Genomic DNA, 21,613 nt, shown 5'->3' with positions numbered 1-21,613 from the left:
CTTCAAACAGTTTTATCCTGTGAATAGATACATATTATATCCCTAAATAAAGAGTCTGACTGACTACTGACCTATCTTAGTCTGGTATAATCTGCCATTGGTCTGAGTGAATTGCTGAACATGTATGTGACTTAGCATTATAAATGTATAGTTAGCCACTCAAAGTCTCCCCTCAAGCAACTCACAGACTACTATAAGAGCATTCATCCCCTAAATCAAAGATACAACCATGAAAATACCTGACAGAAGGCTGTGGAAGAGTGTCTGGATTGGCTGGTACTTGGACTCCCTTTTCCCATTCTTCTTTCCATGTATCCGTGAAGAGGTAATAGTTGTCAGGGTTAATATGGTGAGAGTCTGGAATCTTCATGGCACTGATAAGGTCCTTCCGGAATACCTGTTAAGACATTGCACACACCTTGAGAAGACCATTATTATGGAATTAACACCATTTAATGTTCTCCTTTTAAAAAGACCATCCCCACCAACTCTGCACTCCAGCAAGAGAGACATCTCTAACTTCCTAAATGGTCAGATCAACTTCTATTTGGAAAGGGTGTGAAGAATTGACAGGAAAGTCAGCTTATTCTGGATTTAATAAAGAGTAAAGGGGTTTTTCCTGAATTTTCTTGGGCTCCTTGAATTTAAATCAACAGTATAGGTTACTCTTAAAAAGTCTCTGTAAAATAAAAATCCTTAACTCTCTCAAATTAATCAACAAGTATTCTGTGATAATTTATAATTATTTAGCTATCACCTTATTTTAAAATTATTTCAGTTCAGTTCAGTTGATCAGTCATGTCTGACTCTTTGCGACCCCATGAATCGCAGCACGCCAGGCCTCCCTGTCCATCACCATCTCCTGGAGTTCACTCAGACTCATGTCCATTGAGTCCGTGATGCTATCCAGCCATCTCATCCTTGGTCGTCCCCTTCTCCTCCTGCCCCCAATCCCTCCCAGCATCAGAGTCTTTGACAATGAGTCAACTCTTCGCATGAGGTGGTCAAAGTACTGGAGCTTCAGCTTCAGCATCATTCCTTCCAAAGAAATCCCAGGGTTGATCTCCTTCAGAATGGACTGGTTGGATCTCCTTGCAGTCCAAGGGACTCTCAAGAGTCTTCTCCAACACCACAGTTCAAAAGCATCAATTCTTCGGCGCTCAGCCTTCTTCACAGTCCAACTCTCACATCCATACGTGACCACAGGAAAAACCATAGCCTTGACTAGACGGACCTTAGTCGGCAAAGTAATGTCTCTGCTTTTGAATATACTATCTAGGTTGGTCATAACTTTCCTTCCAAGGAGTAAGCGTCTTTTAATTTCATGGCTGCAGTCACCATCTGCAGTGATTTTGGAGCCCCCTCAAATAAAGTCTGACACTGTTTCTACTGTTTCCCCATCTATTTCCCATGAAGTGATGGGACCAGATGCCATGATCTTCGTTTTCTGAATGTTGAGCTTTAAGCCAACTTTTTCACTCTCCTCTTTCACTTTCATCAAGAGGCTTTTTCATTCCTCTTCACTTTCTGCCATAAGGGTGGTGCCATCTGCATATCGGAGGTTATTGATATTTCTCCTGGCAATCTTGATTCCAGCTTGTGTTTCTTCCAGTCCAGCGTTTCTCATGATGTACTCTGCATAGAAGTTAAAGAAGCAGGGTGACAATATACAGCCTTGACGTACTCCTTTTCCTATTTGGAACCAGTCTGTTGTTCCATGTCCAGGTCTAACTGTTGCTTCCTGACCTGCATGTTGGTTTCTCAACAGGCAGGTCAGGTGGTCTGGTATTCCCATCTCTTTCAGAATTTTCCACAGTTTATTGTGATCCACACAGTCAAAGGCTTTGGCATAGTCAATAAAGCAGAAATAGATGTTTTTCTGGAACTCTCTTGCTTTTTCCATGATCCAGCGGATGTTGGCAATTCGATCTCTGGTTCCTCTGCCGGTTCTAAAATCAGCTTGAACATCAGGGAGTTCACGGTTCATGTATTGCTGAAGCCTGGGTTGGAGAATTTTGAGCATTACTTTACTAGCATGTGAGATGAGTGCAATTGTGCGGTAGTTTGAACATTCTTTGGCATTGCCTTTCTTTGGGATTGGAATGAAAACTGACCTTTTCCAGTCCTGTGGCCACTGCTGAGTTTTCCAAATTTGTTGGCATATTGAGTGCAGCACTTTCACAGCACCATCTTTTAGGATTAGAAATAGCTCTACTGGAACTCCATCACCTCCACTTGCTTTGTTCGTAGTGATGCTTCCTAAGGCCCACTTGACTTCACATTCCAAGATGTCTGGCTCTAGATTAGTGATCACATCATCATGATTATCTGGGTCGTGAAGATCTTTTTTCTACAGTTCTTCTGTGTATTCTTGCCACCTCTGTTAGGTCCATACCATTCCTGTCCTTTATCGAGCCCATCTTTGCATGAAATGTTCCCTTGGTATCTCTAATTTTCTTGAAGAGATCTCTAGTCTTTCCCATTCTGTTCTTTTCCTCTATTTCTTTGCACTGATCACTGAAGAAGGCTTTCTTATCTCTTCTTGCTATTCCTTGGAACTCTGCATTCAGATGCTTATATCTTTCCTTTCCTCCTTTGCTTTTCGCTTCTCTTCTTGTCACAGCTATTTGTAAGGCCTCCCCAGACAGCCATTTTGCTTTTTTGCATTTCTTTTCCATGGGGATGGTCTTGATCCCTGTCTCCTGTACAATGTCCTAAAATTATTTACATAATTTTAGTATTACAGAGAAGTTACAAAAATAATACAGAGATCCCATATATCCTTCTTATATTTCTCTCTAATGTTAACATCTTGTATAACCAGAGTATACCTAAACCAGGAAATTAGCATTCATCTACAACTAATTTTCCCCCTAATGTCTTTCTGTTCCAGAATTCAATCCAGAATCACATTTTGCAGTACTTGTCATGTCTCCTTTGTATCCTCCAGTTTGTGATAGTTTCTCCTTTTCTATCCAGACCTTGACACTTCTGAAGAGCATCAGTCACATACTTTATATAATGTCTGTACAATCTGGGTTTGTCTGGTATTTTCTCGTGATTTGATTGAGGTTATTCATTTCTGAGTAAAAAACGCCACAGAAAGGATGCTATGACTCTCTTATCCCATTATATAAGGAATGTATGATGCCAATGTCATCTTAGTGGTGACGTTAAACTTGATCAGTTGGTTAAGATAGTGTGTCTTGCTGGTTTTCTCAGCTGTTAGGTTACTATATTTTCCTTTCTACTTAATAAATATCTTAGAGGAGGTACTCTGAGATTATAAAAAACACCCTGTTTCTCCTCAAACTGTCATGGACTAATTTTAGCATTGACAGATATATTTCTTCCCTGCAAAAGTTATTACTTTTGTTATGGTATTCTAATGGTGATTTGTTATCTTCCTCAGTTCTACCAGCCCTACATTTATGAATTGGAATTCCTCTGTTAAAAAAAAAAAAGCCTGCCCCTTCTCCCTATTTTTTTGTTCATTCATTCAATTATTTATTTATATCATTAGCACCTCATGTGGTGGTTTCTTGTTTTAGTTGCTAAGTCGTGTCTGACTCTTGCAACCCCATGGTCTGTAGCCTGCCAGGCTTCTCTGTCCATGGGAGTCTCCAAGCAAGATGGAGTAGGTTGCCATGCCCTCTTCCAGGGGATCTTCCCAATCCAGGGATCGAACCTAGGTCTCCTGCATTGCAGGTAGGTTCTTTTACTGACTATGAGGGAAGCCCCCAGAACCTCATGGATCTATTTTATTCTTTGGGTTATAATTTAGTATTACTGTTAATTATTTTGATGCTGAAATTGTTCTACCTTTGGTCACTGGGAGCTCTTTCAGGCTGGCTTGCACCTATGCACTTTTGACACATCCCACTCTTTGAGTACTTTTTAAACTTCCTACATTACAACGTGCCTAGGCATCTTCCACTTGATTATAAAAGCTATTGATTTTATATGTTAACATCATATCCTGCCACCTTGCTGAATTCTTTTTTTTCTGGTGATTTTTTAATTTGATTTATCCAATAAATGGAGAACATTATGTGAATTTAACACTATTGGGTTGCTTTCTCTGACCTCTCAAGTTCAAGACATTTTTAAAAATTAATTTATTTAATTGGAGGCTAATTACTTTACAATATTGTAGTAGTTTTTGCCATACATTGACATGAATCAGCCATGGGTGTACATGTGTCCCCCATCCTGAACTCCCCTCCCACCTCCCTCCCCATCCCATCCCTCAGGGTTGTCCCAGTGCACCGGCTTTTAGTGCCCTGTTTCATGCATCGAACTTGGACTGGTCATCTATTTCACATATGGTAGTTAATATACATGTTTCAGTGCTATTCTCTCAAATCATCCCACCCTCGCCTTCTCCCACAGAGTCCAAAAGTCTGTTCTTTATATCTGTGTCTCTTCTCCTGTCTCGCATATAGGGTCATCATTACCATGAAAGTTGAAGTATAGAGTATGATACAATAAAGCAATTAATTCTCAGTTGGTGTAGTCTGTTTAAATTGACATTTCACAAAGTACAGGACTGAACAATCATATAATCAGTTCAATTCAGTCACTCAGTCGTGTCCGACTCTTTGCGACCCCATGAACCACAGCACGCCAGGCCTCCCTGCTGCTGCTAAGTCGCTTCAGTTGTGTCCGATTCTGTGTGACCCCATAGACGGCAGCCTGCCAGGCTCCCCTGTCCCTGGGATTCTCCAGGCAAGAATACTGGAGTGGGTTGCCATTTCCTTCTCCAATGCATGAAAGTGAAAAGTGAAAGTGAAGTCGCTCAGTCGTGTCCGACTCTTAGCGACCCCATGGACTGCAGCCCACCAGGCTCCTCTGTCCTTGGGATTTTCCAGGCAAGAGTACTGGAGTAGGGTGCCATTGCCTTCTCCGCACCAACTCCCGGAGTTCATCCAAACCCATGTCCATCGAGTCGGTGATGCCATCCAACCATCTCATCCTCTGTCGTCCCCTTCTCCTCCTGCCCTCAATTGTTCCCAGCATCGGGGTCTTTTCAAATGAGTCAGCTCTTCGCATCACGTGGCCAAAGTATTGGAGTTTCAGCTTCAACATCAGTCCTTCCAATGATGTCATTTAAATGAATAAGGACTCATTCCATTTGCTACTTTGCAGGGACAACTCTACAAATGCCTATTGGTTTCATTTAGGGAAGATTTAGAATTAATAATATGACCTGAACAGGAAACCAACGCTGAACATGCTGGTGATGAAGTGGTAACAAAATGACCTTCCTATGAAGAATCCTAGCCACTTAATTGGGTACTGTGTGGGGAGAAAGCTAAGTCTATAGGAAACAAAAATGGGAGGTTTATTACATAATGCTTTGTGTAAGGAAGTAAGAGAGGATCACAGACATATCTATTAACATATTTTGCACAGAGCTCAGTGTTCTGGGTGGCCAGTGGGAGAAACTGAATCACCATTTTGCTGAAGACTCTGAACCATCTCTATAAATTACCAGAGTGCCTTTAATGAGACAGTGGTTAAGAAGAGGTAGCAATTTACAATTGTGCTCAACTACTGCCTCTGTGAAACAGGGTTCTGTGGGAAATCCTACCTTAGCTCTGGAAAGACTACTACAACCAAGTATTTTTCAACCTCCTAAAATATTTCATTATTTTCCATATGATATATTTCTCAAAATAAATCAACTGACTGCAAAGTCATGCTTTGGGTTTAGTAACAATCACATAGCAATATACCATGTCTTCATACCTGATAAAATTGCTTATGAAAATCTGTTCTGTAGCATTTTCTAAGTTAGCCTAGAGACACAGAAGTGGGCTGAGTGGTGCCCAGCCCAACTTCAAAAACATGTCCACATCCTAATTTCTGGAACCTGTCAATGTTACATTACTTTAGAAATGAGTTCTTTGCAGATAAAAATAATTTAAGGATTCTGAGATGAAATGATAATCCTGGAAAATCCAGGTGGGCCTTAAATCCAGTAACAAGTGTCTTTATAAGAGAAAGGCAGAGGCAAATTTGAGACAGAAGAGAAGGGAGCACAACCATAGAGGTAGAGACTGGAATGATTCATTAATCCACAAGTCATTAAGTGCTGACAGCTATCAGAACCTGGAAGAGCAAGAACAGAATTTCCCTAAAGTTTCTGGAGGGAGCAATCTGGTCGATTTTGGACTTGTGAGAAAATAAATTCCTGTTGTTTTAAGCTACTCAGTTTATGGTAATGTGTTACAGCAGCCCTAGGAAACTAATACACACGTTTACCAAACATAAGAGAAACTTGAAGACTCTAGACAAAGAGAAAAAGCAGAGGCCAATGAAATTTGGCTCTTGTCCATTGCTTCAGAAATAGCAAACTCCCAGGGAACAGGAATACTGTGAAGTCTGGGGAACCTGGGACTGTAGAAATACCAATCAATTCATACCTATTTTTCTTAAGCAAATGAAAGCTAAATCCAATGACTACTGTAATTCTCTCTTCCACCTTTAGAAAAAAGACTTACATGGTAAGCTTGATTTCAATTTTACAAGCTAGCCAGATTAAATAGCATCAGATCCAAGGTTTCCAGAGAAGCATTTTTACTCAAGGCAGAGTGCAAGAGTCTGCCTTATCTTGCTGTAGAAGTCAAACATTTCAAGTATGAGGCAGAATATAAAATGCTGAAGAAGGGATAGGAATGCAAGTTCAGTACTCAGGAAGATATCTGCAAAGTGATACAAAATATATTTACCAGACTGGTCTCATAAATTTGCTTCTGGTAAGAAAAGGTATTTTTTTAAGGTTTTTAAAATAAACATGGGCAAACAAAATAGTTATAGTGTATCCTGATAGAGGTATCAGTTTTATTCATATATAGTAGTATACACATACGTTCATATTTGTATTTATTTTCATAAAGAAACAATAAAAAGATAAGCCAAGAACTTACAAAGAAAACCATTTAACGGTAAGAAAAGGGGAGAAAATAGGGACAAGAGAGAGAAAGGGGAAAAGGGAGAAAAGAGACAAAAGCTGGATCTCTCTGAATGTATTTTGTTTCATAGTTTGATATTTGAACCAAACAAATGTTTTAAATGGTTAAAAATAAATTAAAAATCTTTATAAAGAAAGGAATATGGGTCTAGGGACAGACTGCTGGGATTGGTCTACTAATTTTACCACTTACTAGTTTGGGGAAGTTGTCTAAATTGTCTATGTCTCAGTTTACTTATCTGTAAAATAAGAATAAGAACCCTTAACCTCACTGGGATAGTTGTGGGGATTAAACAGGTGAATTTATGTAAAGATCTTTAGTATGGTATTGGGCTCATGGTAATTGCTAAATAAACCTCAGCTGCAGTTATTTTACTATCATCAACATAGTCTCAGCTTTAGTTCTAAAAGCAGAAAGTTCTCTTTTCCAGTCCATAAATTGTTGATAGGTAAAAGGAGACGTGAGTTCATGGCTCAACTAAAACGTGGACGGTCTGACTTCCAAAGACAGTGTTCCCAAGCAAGAGCCCCATCGAGAACTTTAACCAACATTCTATAGGTCACAAGATAATGCAGAAGCTTCACAAAATGAAACATGGGTATTTGCTGCTAAATTAAAGATTGTTAATGAGGGATCTGGATATTGACACTGACCTAGGTAATGAAGTTTAGAAGTTTTACAAGTTCTTAATTGTGTGCCTATTTTATATGCACTGGTAGTTTCCCCAAAAGTTCCTGAAACAAAAAGATTTTGTACTTACCAGATATCTGCTCATTTATGGTCAAAGAGGGAATTCACAGCCTAACATACAGCCCAGAAGCTATGCCAAGTCCAACAGTGCATGCCCATCCTGGCCCCTCAGATGCTTGCAGAAACAAAGGAGGCCTCACTATGAATTCAATTAGAATATCAATGCTTAACCTGCCAGAGCCACAAAATGAAAATGCCCTTCATGGACAGCTCTGGCTTTTACTGTTCTCACTAACATCTCTCAGTGGGCAGTTTCTTAAAGCACAGCTAGTCTGAACATTTCTGTGACATTTTTTAGAGGAAAAGCCAAAACATTTACTTCCTATATGACACAAAGGGGAATACTGTCTGGTCCACGTATAATGACGCAGAGAGATTGATCAGTTTTGATTAATAGTCACTAAATCTAAAACTATACATAACTGATGACAAACAGATGTCACCCCAAAAGCATTAAAAAAAAAAAAAGCTGCAAACACAGTAACTATATCTAATCAAAAGGAATAAACTGTAAGTGATTTTCTTAGAATTATAAATCTTAAGGCAAAAAGAGACTTTTCAGGTTATCTAAAAAGAATAAACCATTCAAAGCAGAGAAAGCCTAGCAAAGAATTTCTATAAACAAAAATAGCCAATGTTGTCAAGACATTATGTCCCACAGTGGTTTTTCCAGTGAAGCAAAACTTCTTTCTCAGTTTAAAGCTTTAAAAAGCATGGACATATCTTTCAGATACTTTAAAATATTTCTCAGGTTTCTTATAAAGAATAAATAGGACATTTCTGATGGCTATGGGCTGACATCAACTGAAACACTGATTCCCAAAAAGCAATGTACTTTTAGGCTGCTTAGGTAGGTTTGATAATTCTCCTTACCCTGTATCACAGAGGTATTTACCATGATATTGATATATCCTGGTAATGGAGGAGTGGGAGCAACTGAGTCTGACTTGGAGATCTGAGCAATTTTCACATAAGAGATGACATCTGAAGTTTGCTTTCAAAGTTTTTCTCCCATTCCTCAATGTCCCTTTTTGTGCAATAAGTGTGCATTTGCAAGCTTAGTACTTTTTATCTGCTGTGGGTCAGAAAACCAAATAATCAAGTTTGTTAGAGATACAGGTAAAATGATATGAATAGGCTCTATTTGAGAGTATGCAGTGTATTCTGCTGACTTGAAATATATGAGCTTTCACCCTGCTGCTATGAAAGTCTCAGATGTGACAAATGAGACTCTAGGCCTAGAGGAGACACGCAGTCAATCTTTTAAGATAGGTTGATATGTTTTATAGACCAGTTAGACTAATATTAGGTGAAAATATCCAGGCTTTGAGAAAGAATGAAAGATTTTTTAATATATTCAAATTGGTCACCTAGTACTATGAACTTTTTCTACAGCAATTAGCTTTTTAAAAACCTCTTCAAGAATAGCGGCTCACTTGAGAATCAGAAGAAGGCTACTAGCTCAGAAAAAAATATACATAAAAACATATCCTTAAAAGTCTGCATACAATTTTCAGAAGGTATCAAAGCCCCTGAACATATGTGGAATTCACACACCCCTAGGAAATGCTTCTCTAGAGGATAAATCAGGGGGAGGCACACACAGGAATCTCAGCAAAGCACTAAACATCAAAGAAAATATTTGTCTATCTGTGTAGCCAATTAAGCCTCAGAGAAAAAGATCATTTATACTGCATTTCAATGATTAACTCCTAGTTTTAAAAAAACACATGAGGTTTCATCTTGGACCTGTAGGGAGTCAGAAAAAAGAAATTCTCATCCTTACAAGAAGAAAAAGGCAGGAGAGGCAGCAAATTAACGATTTTTTGTGAAACCGTTAGAGAAATGAGTCACAGGACAAATGGTCAGACTCAAAGAGAGACAAGCATGCCTGCAGGGAGACATAGGACAGAAGCATTTACTTAGTTCGGGCAGAGGTCACAGTAGGAACATTAAATTAGAAATTCTGATGAATCTCTGGGGGCCAAGTGGGGACTACTAAGAGAATATGAAGTTTCTGGGGGCTGTACTCATAGGGAGTTCCCACCTTCTTGTAAGCTTTTTCTCTAGAAATCTAGGAGGGCTCTCACAGGGAAGTTAGGGAGAGAACCTGGAGAAAAAGCTCCCCCAGTGGTACTGTCTGGGTTGCTGGTGTTCAGTGTCCTGGCTCCCTTACTGAACAAAAGGCTTCATCTACAGAAGAAGGATTTCAAGTGAGGGCACTGAAATAATTTGACTGGTGCTATGGGAAGGGAGAAGCACCCAGCCTCAGCTTCCCTGTGTTACTCAAGGGAGAAAAAAGTCTTAATCTCAAGAGAGAGAATCTCAAGGACACAGACTGAGAATACCAGAGGATACCTGCTATAGGCAGACAGGATAATAGTGGGCAGGGGCAAAATGCTCTATCCCTGAAGGCCACTCCCCAACCTTGCTCCCACACACAGGACTACTACACACTCCTAAGATTGAGATGTAATCAGAAGAATAGAGAACACTATCCCACCTAAATATCCTAAATATTTAATACCATTACCACCACACTAAAGCCTCCAATGATAACAGTACCTATACTAGAAGAGCTGCAGAAGACAAAATCTCTGAGGACAAGCATAAAGGAAAAGGTCAAGAAAGGAGACAAAAACAAGGTCACCAGAGGAATTCCAAGTCTCTTGTACCCATAGTAAGAACTAATTTCAAACACCCTTGTACACTGCTGGTGGGAATATAAACTGATGAAGCCCCTTTGGAAGACAGTCTGGCATTCTCTCAAGTGGTTAAACAGTTACCATAGGACTCAGCAATCCTATATCTAGGTGTTTTTGAAAACATATGTCCAACTAAAAACATGTATATGAAAGCTCACAGCATCATTACTCATAATATTCAAAAAATGTAGACAACCCAAATTTCTATCAACTAAAGAGCTGATTTTTAAAATGTGATATATGCATATAATGGAATATCATTTGGTCATAAAACGGAAATGAAGTATTGATACATGCCACAACATGGATGAATCTTGAAAATGTTAAGTGAAAGAAGTCAGTCACAAAAGGCCACATATTGTATGATTCCATTTATATGGAATGTCTAGAATAGGCAAAACCATAGAAACAGAAATTAAGATTAGTGGTTGCCAGTGGCTGGGAGTGGGGTCTGGGGAGTTAACTGCTAATGGATAGGGTGTTTCTTTCTGGGGTGATGAAAATATTCTAAATTTAGATTGTGGTAATGGTTACCCACACAACTCTGTGAATATACTAAAACACCCTGAATTATACACTGTAAGTAGATGAACTGTATGCTTTAAGAATATCTCAAAAAAGATGATAAAAATGTTTTTTTAAAAAGAACAATCCCTATGGTACTAATGACATCATCTGAAAGGCTTTGACATCCACTCTCACTTAGCAATAACAAGGCATTCCTCCTCCTCCTCAATGCAATATCAGTAGAGACTGGGTAGGGAGCCTAGACTGTCGCCACTGTCCATCAGTAATGCAGCAACTGTCACCACACCACTCCCTGCTATAAGTGGAGGCAACAAAATGCGGATTTCCATCCCTGCCAAGTAGTAATGAGTTACCCTTCCCCATTCCCAGAGAGAACAGAACTACCTCCCTAGAGAGATAACAGAACTAGGATGAAGAATGTAGGGAAATCTGCAACTGGTGGTAAGAAGTCAGCATGCCTCTTCCCCACCGGTCTGGTTATTCTGGAGGCCTGCCAAAACAGATTTAAATAAGACTTAGTGTCTAAGCTTCCTTGGTGGTTCAGTGGTAAAGAAACAATCTGCCAATGCCAGAAACACGGGTTTGATCCTTGATCCGAGAGGATCCCACATGCTTCAAAGCAACTAAGCCAGTGCACCAGAACTATCGAGCCTATGCTCTAGAGCCCAGGAGCCACAACTACTGAGCCCATGTGCTGATACTACTGAAGCCCACTTGCCCTAGAGTCCGTATTCCGCAGTAAGAGAAGTCACTGAAATGAGAAACCCATGCACTGCAACTGAAGAGTAGCCCCTGCTCTCCACAACTAGAAAAAAGCCTGTGCAAGAGTGAAGACCCAGCATGGCCAAAAATGAAATAAACAAAAAAAATTTTTGAAAAGACCTGGTGTCTGTTATCATAATAACCCCCCACCCCCACCCCATGAAAACCTAGCCCAGGATGCAACAGAAAACTTCTCAGAATACTAAGAACCAGGAATGAGAAGAGACTAATAAATAGACACCAACACCAAGATGACACAAATGTTTTAATTATCTGACAAGGATTTTAAAGCAGCCATCACAAAAATGCTTCAACGAGAAATTACAAACATGTTTAAAAAAAAATGAAAGTTTCAGTAAAAAAATAAGAGGATATAAAGAATAACCAAATGGAAAATTTGAAATGAAATAATACAATAATCAATAATACAATAATACAATAATCCTTATTTTCAAATTCAGACTTAAATTGAAGAAACTAGGGAAAACCACTAGATTATTCAGGTATGACCTAAATCAAATCCCTTACAGTGGAAGTGACAAATAGATTCAAGGGATTAGATCTGATAGAGAGAGGGCCTGAAGAACTTTGGACAGAGGTTTGTGACATTGTACAGGAGGCAGTGATCAAGACCATCCCTAAGAAAAAGACATGCAAAAAGGAAAAATGGTTGCCTGAGGAGGCCTTACAAAAAGCTGAGAAAAGAAGAGAAGCAAAAGCCAAAGGAGAAAAAGAAAGATATACCCATTTGGATGCAGAGTTCCAAAGAATAGCAAGCAGAGACAAGAAAGCCTTCCTCAGTGATCAATGCAAAGAAATAAAAGAAAACAATAGAATGGGAAAGGCCAGAGATCTCTTCAAGAAAATTAGATACCAAGGGAATGTTTCATGCAAAGATGGGCACAAGAAAGGACAGAAATGGTATGGACCTAACAGAAGCAGAAGAGATTAAGAGGTGGCAAGAATACACAGAAGAACTATACAAAACAGATCTTAATGACCCAGATAATCATGATGGTGTGATCACTCACCTAGAGCCAGACATCTTGGAATGCAAAGTCAAGCTGGCCTGAGGAAGCATCACTACAAACAAAGCTAGTGGAGTTGATGGAATTACAGTTGAGCTATTTCAAATCCTAAAAGATGATGCTGTGAAAGTGCTGCACTCAATATGCCAGCAAATCTGGAAAACTCAGCAGTGGCCACAGGACTGGAAAAGGTCAGTTGTCACTCCAATCCCAAAAAAAAGCAATGCCAAAGAATGTTCACACTATCACACAATTACACTCATCTCACGCTAGCAAAGTAATGCTCAAAGTTCTCTAAGCCAGGCTTCGATAGTACATGAACCGTGAACTTCCAGATGTTCCAGATGGATTTAGAAAAGGCAGAGGAACCAGAGATCAAATTGCCAACATCCACTGGATCACGGAAAAAGCAAGAGAGTTCCAGAAAAACATCTATTTCTGCTTTATTGACTATGCCAAAGCCTATGACTGTGTGGACCACAACAAACTGGAAAATTCTTAAAGAAAAGGGAATACCAGACCACCTGACCTGCCTCCTGAGAAATCTGTATGCAGGTCAAGAAGCAACAGTTAGAACTGGACATGGAACAACAGACTGGTTCCAAATAGGAAAAGGAGTACGTCAAGGCTGTATATCGTCACCCTGCTTCTTTAACTTCTATGCAGAGTTCAGTTCAGTTCAGTCGCTCAGTCGTGTCTGACTCTTTGCGACCCCATGAATTGCAGCACGCCAGGCCTCCTTGTCCATCACCATCTCCCGGAGTTCACTCAGACTCACATCCATCGAGTCAGTGATGCCATCCAGCCATCTCATCCTGGGTCATCCCCTTCTCCTCCTGCCCCCAATCTCTCCCAGCATCAGAGTCTTTTCCAATGAGTCAACTCTTCACATGAGGTGTCCAAAGTACTGGAGCTTCAGCTTCAGCATCAGTTTTTCCAATGAACAGTCAGGACTGATCTCCTTCAGAATGGACTGGTTGGATCTCCTTGCAGTCCAAGGGACCCTCAAGAGTCTTCTCCAACACCACAGTTCAAAAGCATCAGTTCTTTGGCGCTCAGTCTTCTTCACAGTCCAACTCTCACATCCATACATGACCACAGGAAAAACCAAATGCCAGGCTGGATGAAGCACAAGCTGGCATCAAGATTTCCAGGAAAAATATCAATAACCTCAGATATGCAGAGGACACCACCCTTATGGCAGAAAGCAAAGAAGAACTAAAGAGCCTCTTGATGAAATTGAAAGAGGAGAGTGAAAAAGTTGGCTTAAAATTCAACATTCAGAAAACTAAGATCATGGCATCCGCTCCTGTCACTTCACGGCAAAGAGATGGGGAAACCATGAAAACAGTGAGAGACTTTTTTTGGGCTCCAAAATCACTGCAGATGGTGACTGCAGCCATGAAATTAAAAGACGCTTGCTCCTTGGAAGAAAAGCTATGACCAACCTAGACAGCATATTGAAAAGCAGAGACAGTACTTTGCCAACAAAGGTCCATCTAGTCAAAGCTATAGTTTTTCCAGTAGTCATGTATGGATGTGAGAGTTGAACTGTAAAGAAAGCTGAGCAGAGAATAACTGATGCTTTTGAACTGTGGTGTTGGAGAAGACTCTTGAGAGTCCCTTGGACTGTAAGGAGACCCAACCAGTCAATCCTAAAGGAAATCAGTCCTGAATATTCATTGGAAGGACTGATGCTGAAGCTGAAACTTCAATATTTTTGCCACCTGATGCAAAGAACCACTCACTGGAAAAGACCCTGACACTGGGAAAGATTGAAGGCAGGAGAAGGGGACAGCAGAGGATGAGATGGCTAGATGGCATCACCGATGCAATGGACATGAGTTTAAGTAGGCTCCGGGAGTTGGTGATGGACAGGGAAGCCTGACATGCTGCAGTCCATGGGGTCACAGAGAGTCGGACACAACTGAGCGACTGAACTGAACATAATAATTGACATAAATAGATACTATAGGCTCAATAGAATAATGGAATTAAGAGAATAAAGAATCAGGGGACAGGAGCTGGGAGTGGGCGGCGTGGGGCCTGAGGGCTGTGGTGCAGGCGTGGCTGTGGGGCTCATGCAGCCGCTCTCTGGCGCTCGTATGCATGGCCCATGGGCTCCATGCTACGAACTGGCAGCCCTCAGCTGGGCAGGGGTCAAGCGGGCATCCACTGACCCTGTTGGCAGCCATGATCGTGAACTCGGTGCCCTGCCCTCTGCTGCTCTGCCTGTGCCTCATGTGGTTAGACAAGCCCCTAGGAACCTGGCTGCTCTGTTTACCATGTACTTGGAGCACTGGTCTGGCAGCAGACCCAGGTTGTCTCCCAGACTGGTACATGTTATCTCTCCTTGGCACTGGAGCTGTTCTGATGTGTGAAGCAGGCTGTACTATTAATGATATGTGGGACCAGGACTATGATAAAAAGGTTACAAGAACAGTAAGTCACCCAATAGCTGCTGGAGACATTTCAACTTTTTGATCCTTTGTTTTTCTTGGGGAACAGCTGACCTTGGCCCTGGGCATTCTTCTGTGTTTGAATTACTACAGCTCTTGGAGCAGCATCCCTACTTCTTGTCATCACCTACCCGCCAAAGAAAGGAATTAAATACTGGCCTCAGTTAGCCTTGGGACTGACATTTAATTGAGGAGCATTACTTGGGTGGTCTGCTATCAAGGGCTCCTGTGATCCATCCACTTGCCTTCCTCTTTATTTTTCTGGAATTATGTGGACTCTAATATATGATACTATCTATGCCCATCAGAATAAAAGAGATGATGCTTTGATCGGGCTTAAGTCCACAGCACTGCAGTTCTGTGAAGACACCAAGAAGTGGCTCAGTGGTTTCAGTGTGGCCTGCTGGGGGTGCTGAGCCTGGTGGGAGTGAAGAGCGGCCAGATTGCACCCTACTACACTGCCCTGGCTGCTATAGGAGCCCATGTGGCTCACCAGGTTTATACTCTGGAGAGCCACAGACCTGAAGACTGTTGGGAAAAGTTCACCTCCAACCAAACAACAGGATTAATAATTTTTTTAGGGACTGTCCTTAGGAATTTGTGGAAAGCAAAGGAGACCAATGAAACAAAGTAAAATAAAGAAAACAGAATAGAAAATTAGCAAATTAAATTTATCTAAGAATTTCTAAAACAAATTTTTACAAAACACTCTCAGGTCTTCTTACCATATAATTAGATTTGAGTAAGTCTTACAGTATGTTAATAAATTACAGACCAGTAAATGAAGTTTTAGAGCACTGTGGCCTAGATTTTAGTTCAAGTATGTACATGTCAGATTCTTCTCCTGTCACAGACACCAGGGGACTTTGCAGGATTTGCAGTGACCTGGAGTATTTAAGTTAATGCTTTCTTCCTGTTGTAATTCTCACCTAGAGTTACAGGAATTATATGATTTTTAGCACTTTAGCAAAAAACCCTCATATACATCTCATCTGAATGAATGTCTCTTTAGGAAAATGGACTCTCTTTTTCAGGGAAAAATAAAAAGCTGCTACAGAAAGTTGGGGCTTACTGATCTTTGTATTGACCTTTATTTACTGCCAAAAGCTGCAATTCAGGAAACCATTCAGGTTTTTATATTTTAGGAGAAATCTAAGTAAGCAAATAAAATTTTTTTACCTACCAAAAAAAAAGAATCAGCGAACAAGAGAAATTAATCTAACCAACAGAAAGAATATACACTGGAAAAAATGAGTCTCAAGGATCTGTGGGAAAATAACAAAGGATCTAACATTCAAGCAACTGAAGTCTCAGAAGAAGAGAAAAAGAGGTGAAGCTGAAAAATACCTGAAGAAATAATGATTGAAAACAAACTTGGGAGAAGATATAAACTCAGATTATATAATCTAACTTAGGATGAAATCTCAAACAGGATAAATCCAAAGAAATCCATGCTCAGGTATGCAGTTGTAAAGTTTTCTTTGGAAAACTAAAGATGAAGAAAAATCTTGAAGGCAACTGGAAAAGAAGTGACTGGTTACCTATAGAAGAGCAACCATTTGAATGAGAACAGATTTCTCATTAGAAACCATGGAGACAAGAAGGAACTAGCACATTTTTCAAGTGCTGAAAAAAAAGTTTTGTCAAACCAGAATTCTATATCAAGTGAAAATACCCTTCAGGTGAAAACAAGACATTCTCAAATGAATGAAAACTAAGAGAATTAATCACTAGCAGAATTCCCCTAAAAGAATAGCTAAATGGAGTTCTTCATAGAGAAAGGAAACAAAAGGAATAAGTTGGAATATCAGGAATAAAGAAAGAACAAGAGAATAAAAATATGGGTAAATAAAACAGACTACTCCTTTCCTCTTGAATTTTATAATAATATTTTATGGTTGAAGCAAATATTCTAACATTGTCTAATGTAGTTCCCAATGTATATAGAGAAAATATTTAAATAACTATATGATAAAAGTCGGGGGTGGATAAACAAACCTAAATGGTGGTAGCCTTCCTTTTACTTCACTCAAAATAGTATATATAAAATGTAGAGAACAGTAGACTGATAAGTCATTTTGGAAGATGGTCCTCTCTTTAAAAGGTTGCTTCTCAAGAGCAACCACTAAAAATCTACACAAAGATATATGTGTCTTTAAATCTTAAAAGCCACCATAGAAAAATCAATATGGGGGAAATTCCCTGGTGGTTTAGTGGTTGGGACTCTGCTTTCACTGCTGAGGTCTCAGGTTCAATCCCTGGTTGGGGAACTAAGATCCCTAAGCTGCATGCCACAGCCAAAAGAAGAAAAAAAATCAACAAGGAATTTTAAAAAATATTCAAGTAATCCACAAGACAGAAAATAAGAGTGAAAACAAAAAACAGAAAATAAATAGAAAAACAGTAAAATGGCATACTTAAACCAAATCATAATAAAAATTACATTAAATATAAATGTTTTAAATATGCCAGTAAAGAGACAGAGATTTAAAGAGTAGGGTAAAAAATGACCCAACTATATAAGAAACCCATTTCAAAAAAAAATCATATGTGTAAAAGTAAAAGGATGGAAAAATATACCATATACCATGTAAACATGAATCAAAAGAAAGCCAGAAACTATATTAGTATTAGATAGTATAGACTTCAGGAAAAATAAAATTACCAAAGACAAAGAGGGACATTACATGATGATAAATTCACCAAAAAGGTACAGTAATCCTAAATATGTATGTAGTTAACAACAGAACTTAAAAATACACAAAGCAAATCTGATAGAAATAAAAGGAGAAAGAGGCAAATCCACAATTACAGTTGGAGACTGCTACAGCCCTCTCTAAACAATGGATACTACTACTAGGCAGAAAATCAGCCAGGATACAGAAGAGTACCATCAACTAATAGGACCCAACAGCAGCATAATACACATTGTTTTCAAGTGCCCATGAAATATTCACCAAGATAAACCATATCTTGTGCCAGAAAACAAATCTTGACACCTGTAAAAGAACTAAAACCATACAGATTATGTTCTGTGACAAAAGTGAACTCAAACTAGAAATCGGTAACAGAAAGATAGCAAGAATAGTCTCCAAATGCTTGAAAACTAAACAACACTTTTCTAAATAACACATGTATCAAAGAGGAAGTCTCAAGGAAAATAAAAATACTGAAATGGATGAAAATGAAAATAAACGTACCAAAATTAATGGGGTGAAGCTAAGGAGTATTTAAAGGGAAATTTACAGCACTAAAATTCTTATATTAGAAAAAAGGAAAACTTTCAAAGCCTAAGCATCAACCTCAAGAGTCTAGAAAAAAGTACAAAATAAAACTAAAGCAAAAAGGAGGAAAATAATAAATATAAAAGCAGAAATCAATAGAGACTGAAAAGAGAAAAATAAGACATAATTTCACTGATTACAGACTAACTTTGGCAACCCAATATATTATGTAGTATTGGATTATAACCCACAGTATAAAATAAATATACATGAGTTCATACAGATATAAATAAGCCATTAAATAAAATTTTCAAATGATGGAAGCATCTAAGAATATTTTTATAATTGCTTACTTTTGGGAAACAATTAGACAATCTAATATAAAGCTCTAGCACATAAAATTTCAATGAATGGAACCTATGAGAGGTAGATGTGATAATGTCCATGTTATAACAACAAAACAAATTACCTCAGAGAGATGAAATAAACCAGCAAAACATGGAATCAATCTCTTCTAATGCCAAGGCTGGTTTTGCTATACAATATCAGGTTCTTTCTTTTGTAACAGAATGGGGCATATAAATGAAAAAAAAAAATTGCTTCCAGTAGCCCAGGTCTTCAATCTTTTGCTAAAGAATGATATTCTAACTTGGAGGCAACAGGCCTTGTGACTCAAAGCTCTTGAGTCACTTTACCTTCTAGGACTGGTTGTCCTAAATGGGAAAGTAGGAAGGTTTCTTTCTCATCAATTCTGCAGTCAAAGCCACCTCTGGATAGATGGGAAATTTGTTTTATTCCTGTTTATGTGTATTTTATTTCCTAAGTTTTTCTGTATGACACAGGCACATATAAATACACACTGATAGTCTACTGTGCCCAGAAAGATCTGGCAAAAGACAGAAAAGTGATCTCTGAGAAAGGGAGGAATGCTCTCTCTGACACCCAAAAGCAATGCCTCCCCCCACCACCCTGCATGCGGTCAAATGGAACCTGGCCTTCTTTCTAATAAACAGAAAATGGCAAACATGATGGGACATCATTCTCATGATTATGTTATATAAGCCTCAGTCAGACTGGAGTAAAAGACTCTCCCCTCACTGGATTTCAAAGTAGGCTACTGTGTTTTGAGGGGACCCATGGAAAAGGCCACATGGCAAAGAACTATAAGCAACCTACGAGTGGAGGGTGGTCCTCTACCAAAAACCAACGATGACAACAAACAGGGACCTCTCAGTACTCCAGCCAGAAGATGAATTCTGCCAGCAACTTGAATGAACTTGGGAACAAATTTTTCCCTAATCAAACTTCCAGATGAGAACACAGCCCAGCCAGCACACTGACTGCAGCCTTGAAAGACCTTGAACAGAGAGAATCTAGTCACGCTGTAGCCAGACTCCTGACACACAGAAACTGATAATAAATGTGTGCTGCTTTAAGCCACTAACTTTGTGATAACATATAATGCTGCAATAGTTTGCTAATACATTCTCTTTTCCTTTGCAGCCAAGAAAGACTACTTATAGTAGAAGTGAAGATAGGCAAGATCAGTTTCTCATCATTTAATTATCACAGAGGAAAGTCTGTAAGATCCACTAAACTATTCCCAAATCCAAGTGCACTTTGCTGCCCTTGAGGCAGATGACCAGCCTCACAAGGACTGGGACATTTTTTTTTGGCTTCGTGGTAGTGCCCTGAAGGCTGTGAACATTTACCATAGCCCCAAAGATCTCCAACCCAGTCTTTTCCTTCTCTATCAATGACTTCTTCATCTACCCTTTCTGCATTGCCTCCCACTTACCAACTTAGATCTTTCCTATCATAGGCCAGATCATTGGCTCTTTTGGTCCATCCCAATTCTCTGGGTTACTCTGAGTTCTTGGCTAGGGGAGGATTTATATTCTAAAGCCAGGCACTTAGGTGCCATTACCAAAATGGAAGCAGAGTGTAGACCACTGTTTTCCCAAAGGAAAAATAAAACGGAATCTTTCTTGAAAAAAAAAAAAAAAGTAGATAGACTTGTTTTCATCAGAAATACAAGCCTATCCAGTGGAACATAGTTTACTCCTCACATCTCTAAGATCTGGGTATTGTAGATATGTAGGCAGAAGGTAGCTGTCTAATTTTTTAAGTCTAAAAATTTAATATCTGATCTCACCTCGGCAGGCTTCTTGCGTTCATTTGGCATTTTTGACTTGCTCCTATACATTGAGCCAAAAGTAGAGGAAGTGGAAGGATCTGTAAAAGATAATTAGAAAAAATACTGAAACGTATTACCTGCTATTATAACTAAATGTCATCCAAGAGTATGTGAAATACATGATGGAGAAGAGCACGGTGATCTCATATCACTAAAGAAAATAGTTAAATTGCAACCACAAAAGCCTCATAAAGGAGTTTAATGACATTTATAGGTGACATTCCAGGGTGCAAAAGCTTCAACAATGCTAATACTGAGGAGATTCAATTTGGTATAATCATACTTCATTATAATCTAGAACAAGACAATTTATGTTCCATCTAGAGAAAAAGTATCCACAAAAGCAACTGAAAAAACTAAAAATGTGGAGCAAGTAATCTGCCTATCCTTCAGCATTTTCCCAAATGCTACTGTTAATAAAGTTGTCTTTTACAAATGATGACACACCCAAACACTTAGTACCTCAGCTAAAATAAAAACTGTAGGGTCTACTGTAAAAACTGTAGGGTCTACAATTTATGCTCTCACACTTTTCTTTCTAGAAAAGCACTGTTCCATTGGTAGATGTGGCTTTTGTTGCCTGAGTAAGTAAAAAGTGCAAAACAAAATGCTATATGCCACACAAAACCAATTCTTTCATCTAACTTACCTATGTCTAATGGAATTCAAACAAGTAAGAAAAATGGTACCCCAAGTTTTCCTTCTTAGAAACATTTTTTAACCCATTGAAAGAAGCATGAAACAGCTTGTTCTCAAGTCAAAGAAACTCTAACAGATTATAGTTACAGAGTTACCAGCTGTTGGCTGGTTCTACTCACTGTCCTCTGAACTGTCACTGCTGCTGATATTTCTATGGCGTTTCATCCTGGAGCATCCTGGGAAAGAGAAGACAACACTGAATAAATACTCAACACACAGATCCATCTCATAGGGCAGTCAACACTGTTCAAGAAGCAGCAGCAGGTGAATTACACAAATCAAAT

The 21,613-nt window shown here is 39.2% G+C and overlaps 2 protein-coding genes across 2 annotated transcripts in view; both read right to left on the bottom strand.

Annotated features, from left to right (window-relative positions):
• Nucleotides 1–21,613, bottom strand: part of CHST7 (carbohydrate sulfotransferase 7) — a 520,876-nt gene that overhangs the window by 19,372 nt on the left and 479,891 nt on the right. The gene's annotated exons all lie outside the window — the stretch shown is intronic.
• The window catches only part of JADE3 (jade family PHD finger 3), a 78,079-nt gene that overhangs the window by 47,756 nt on the left and 8,710 nt on the right, over nt 1–21,613 (bottom strand). Inside the window, exons 2-4 of the mRNA XM_052663794.1 lie at nt 21,449–21,505; nt 20,589–20,668; nt 240–397 (exon numbers count right to left, since the gene is read on the bottom strand). Coding sequence (XP_052519754.1) covers nt 240–397; nt 20,589–20,668; nt 21,449–21,494 — 284 coding nt within the window. The 5' untranslated portion in view covers nt 21,495–21,505. The remainder of the gene's footprint in view (nt 1–239; nt 398–20,588; nt 20,669–21,448; nt 21,506–21,613) is intronic.

This window comes from Budorcas taxicolor, chromosome X (genome assembly GCF_023091745.1).
Source record: "Budorcas taxicolor isolate Tak-1 chromosome X, Takin1.1, whole genome shotgun sequence".
NCBI lineage: Eukaryota > Metazoa > Chordata > Mammalia > Artiodactyla > Bovidae > Budorcas > Budorcas taxicolor.
Note: the sequence above shows the minus strand (reverse complement) of the source record. Positions and strands in the feature narration are given on the sequence as shown.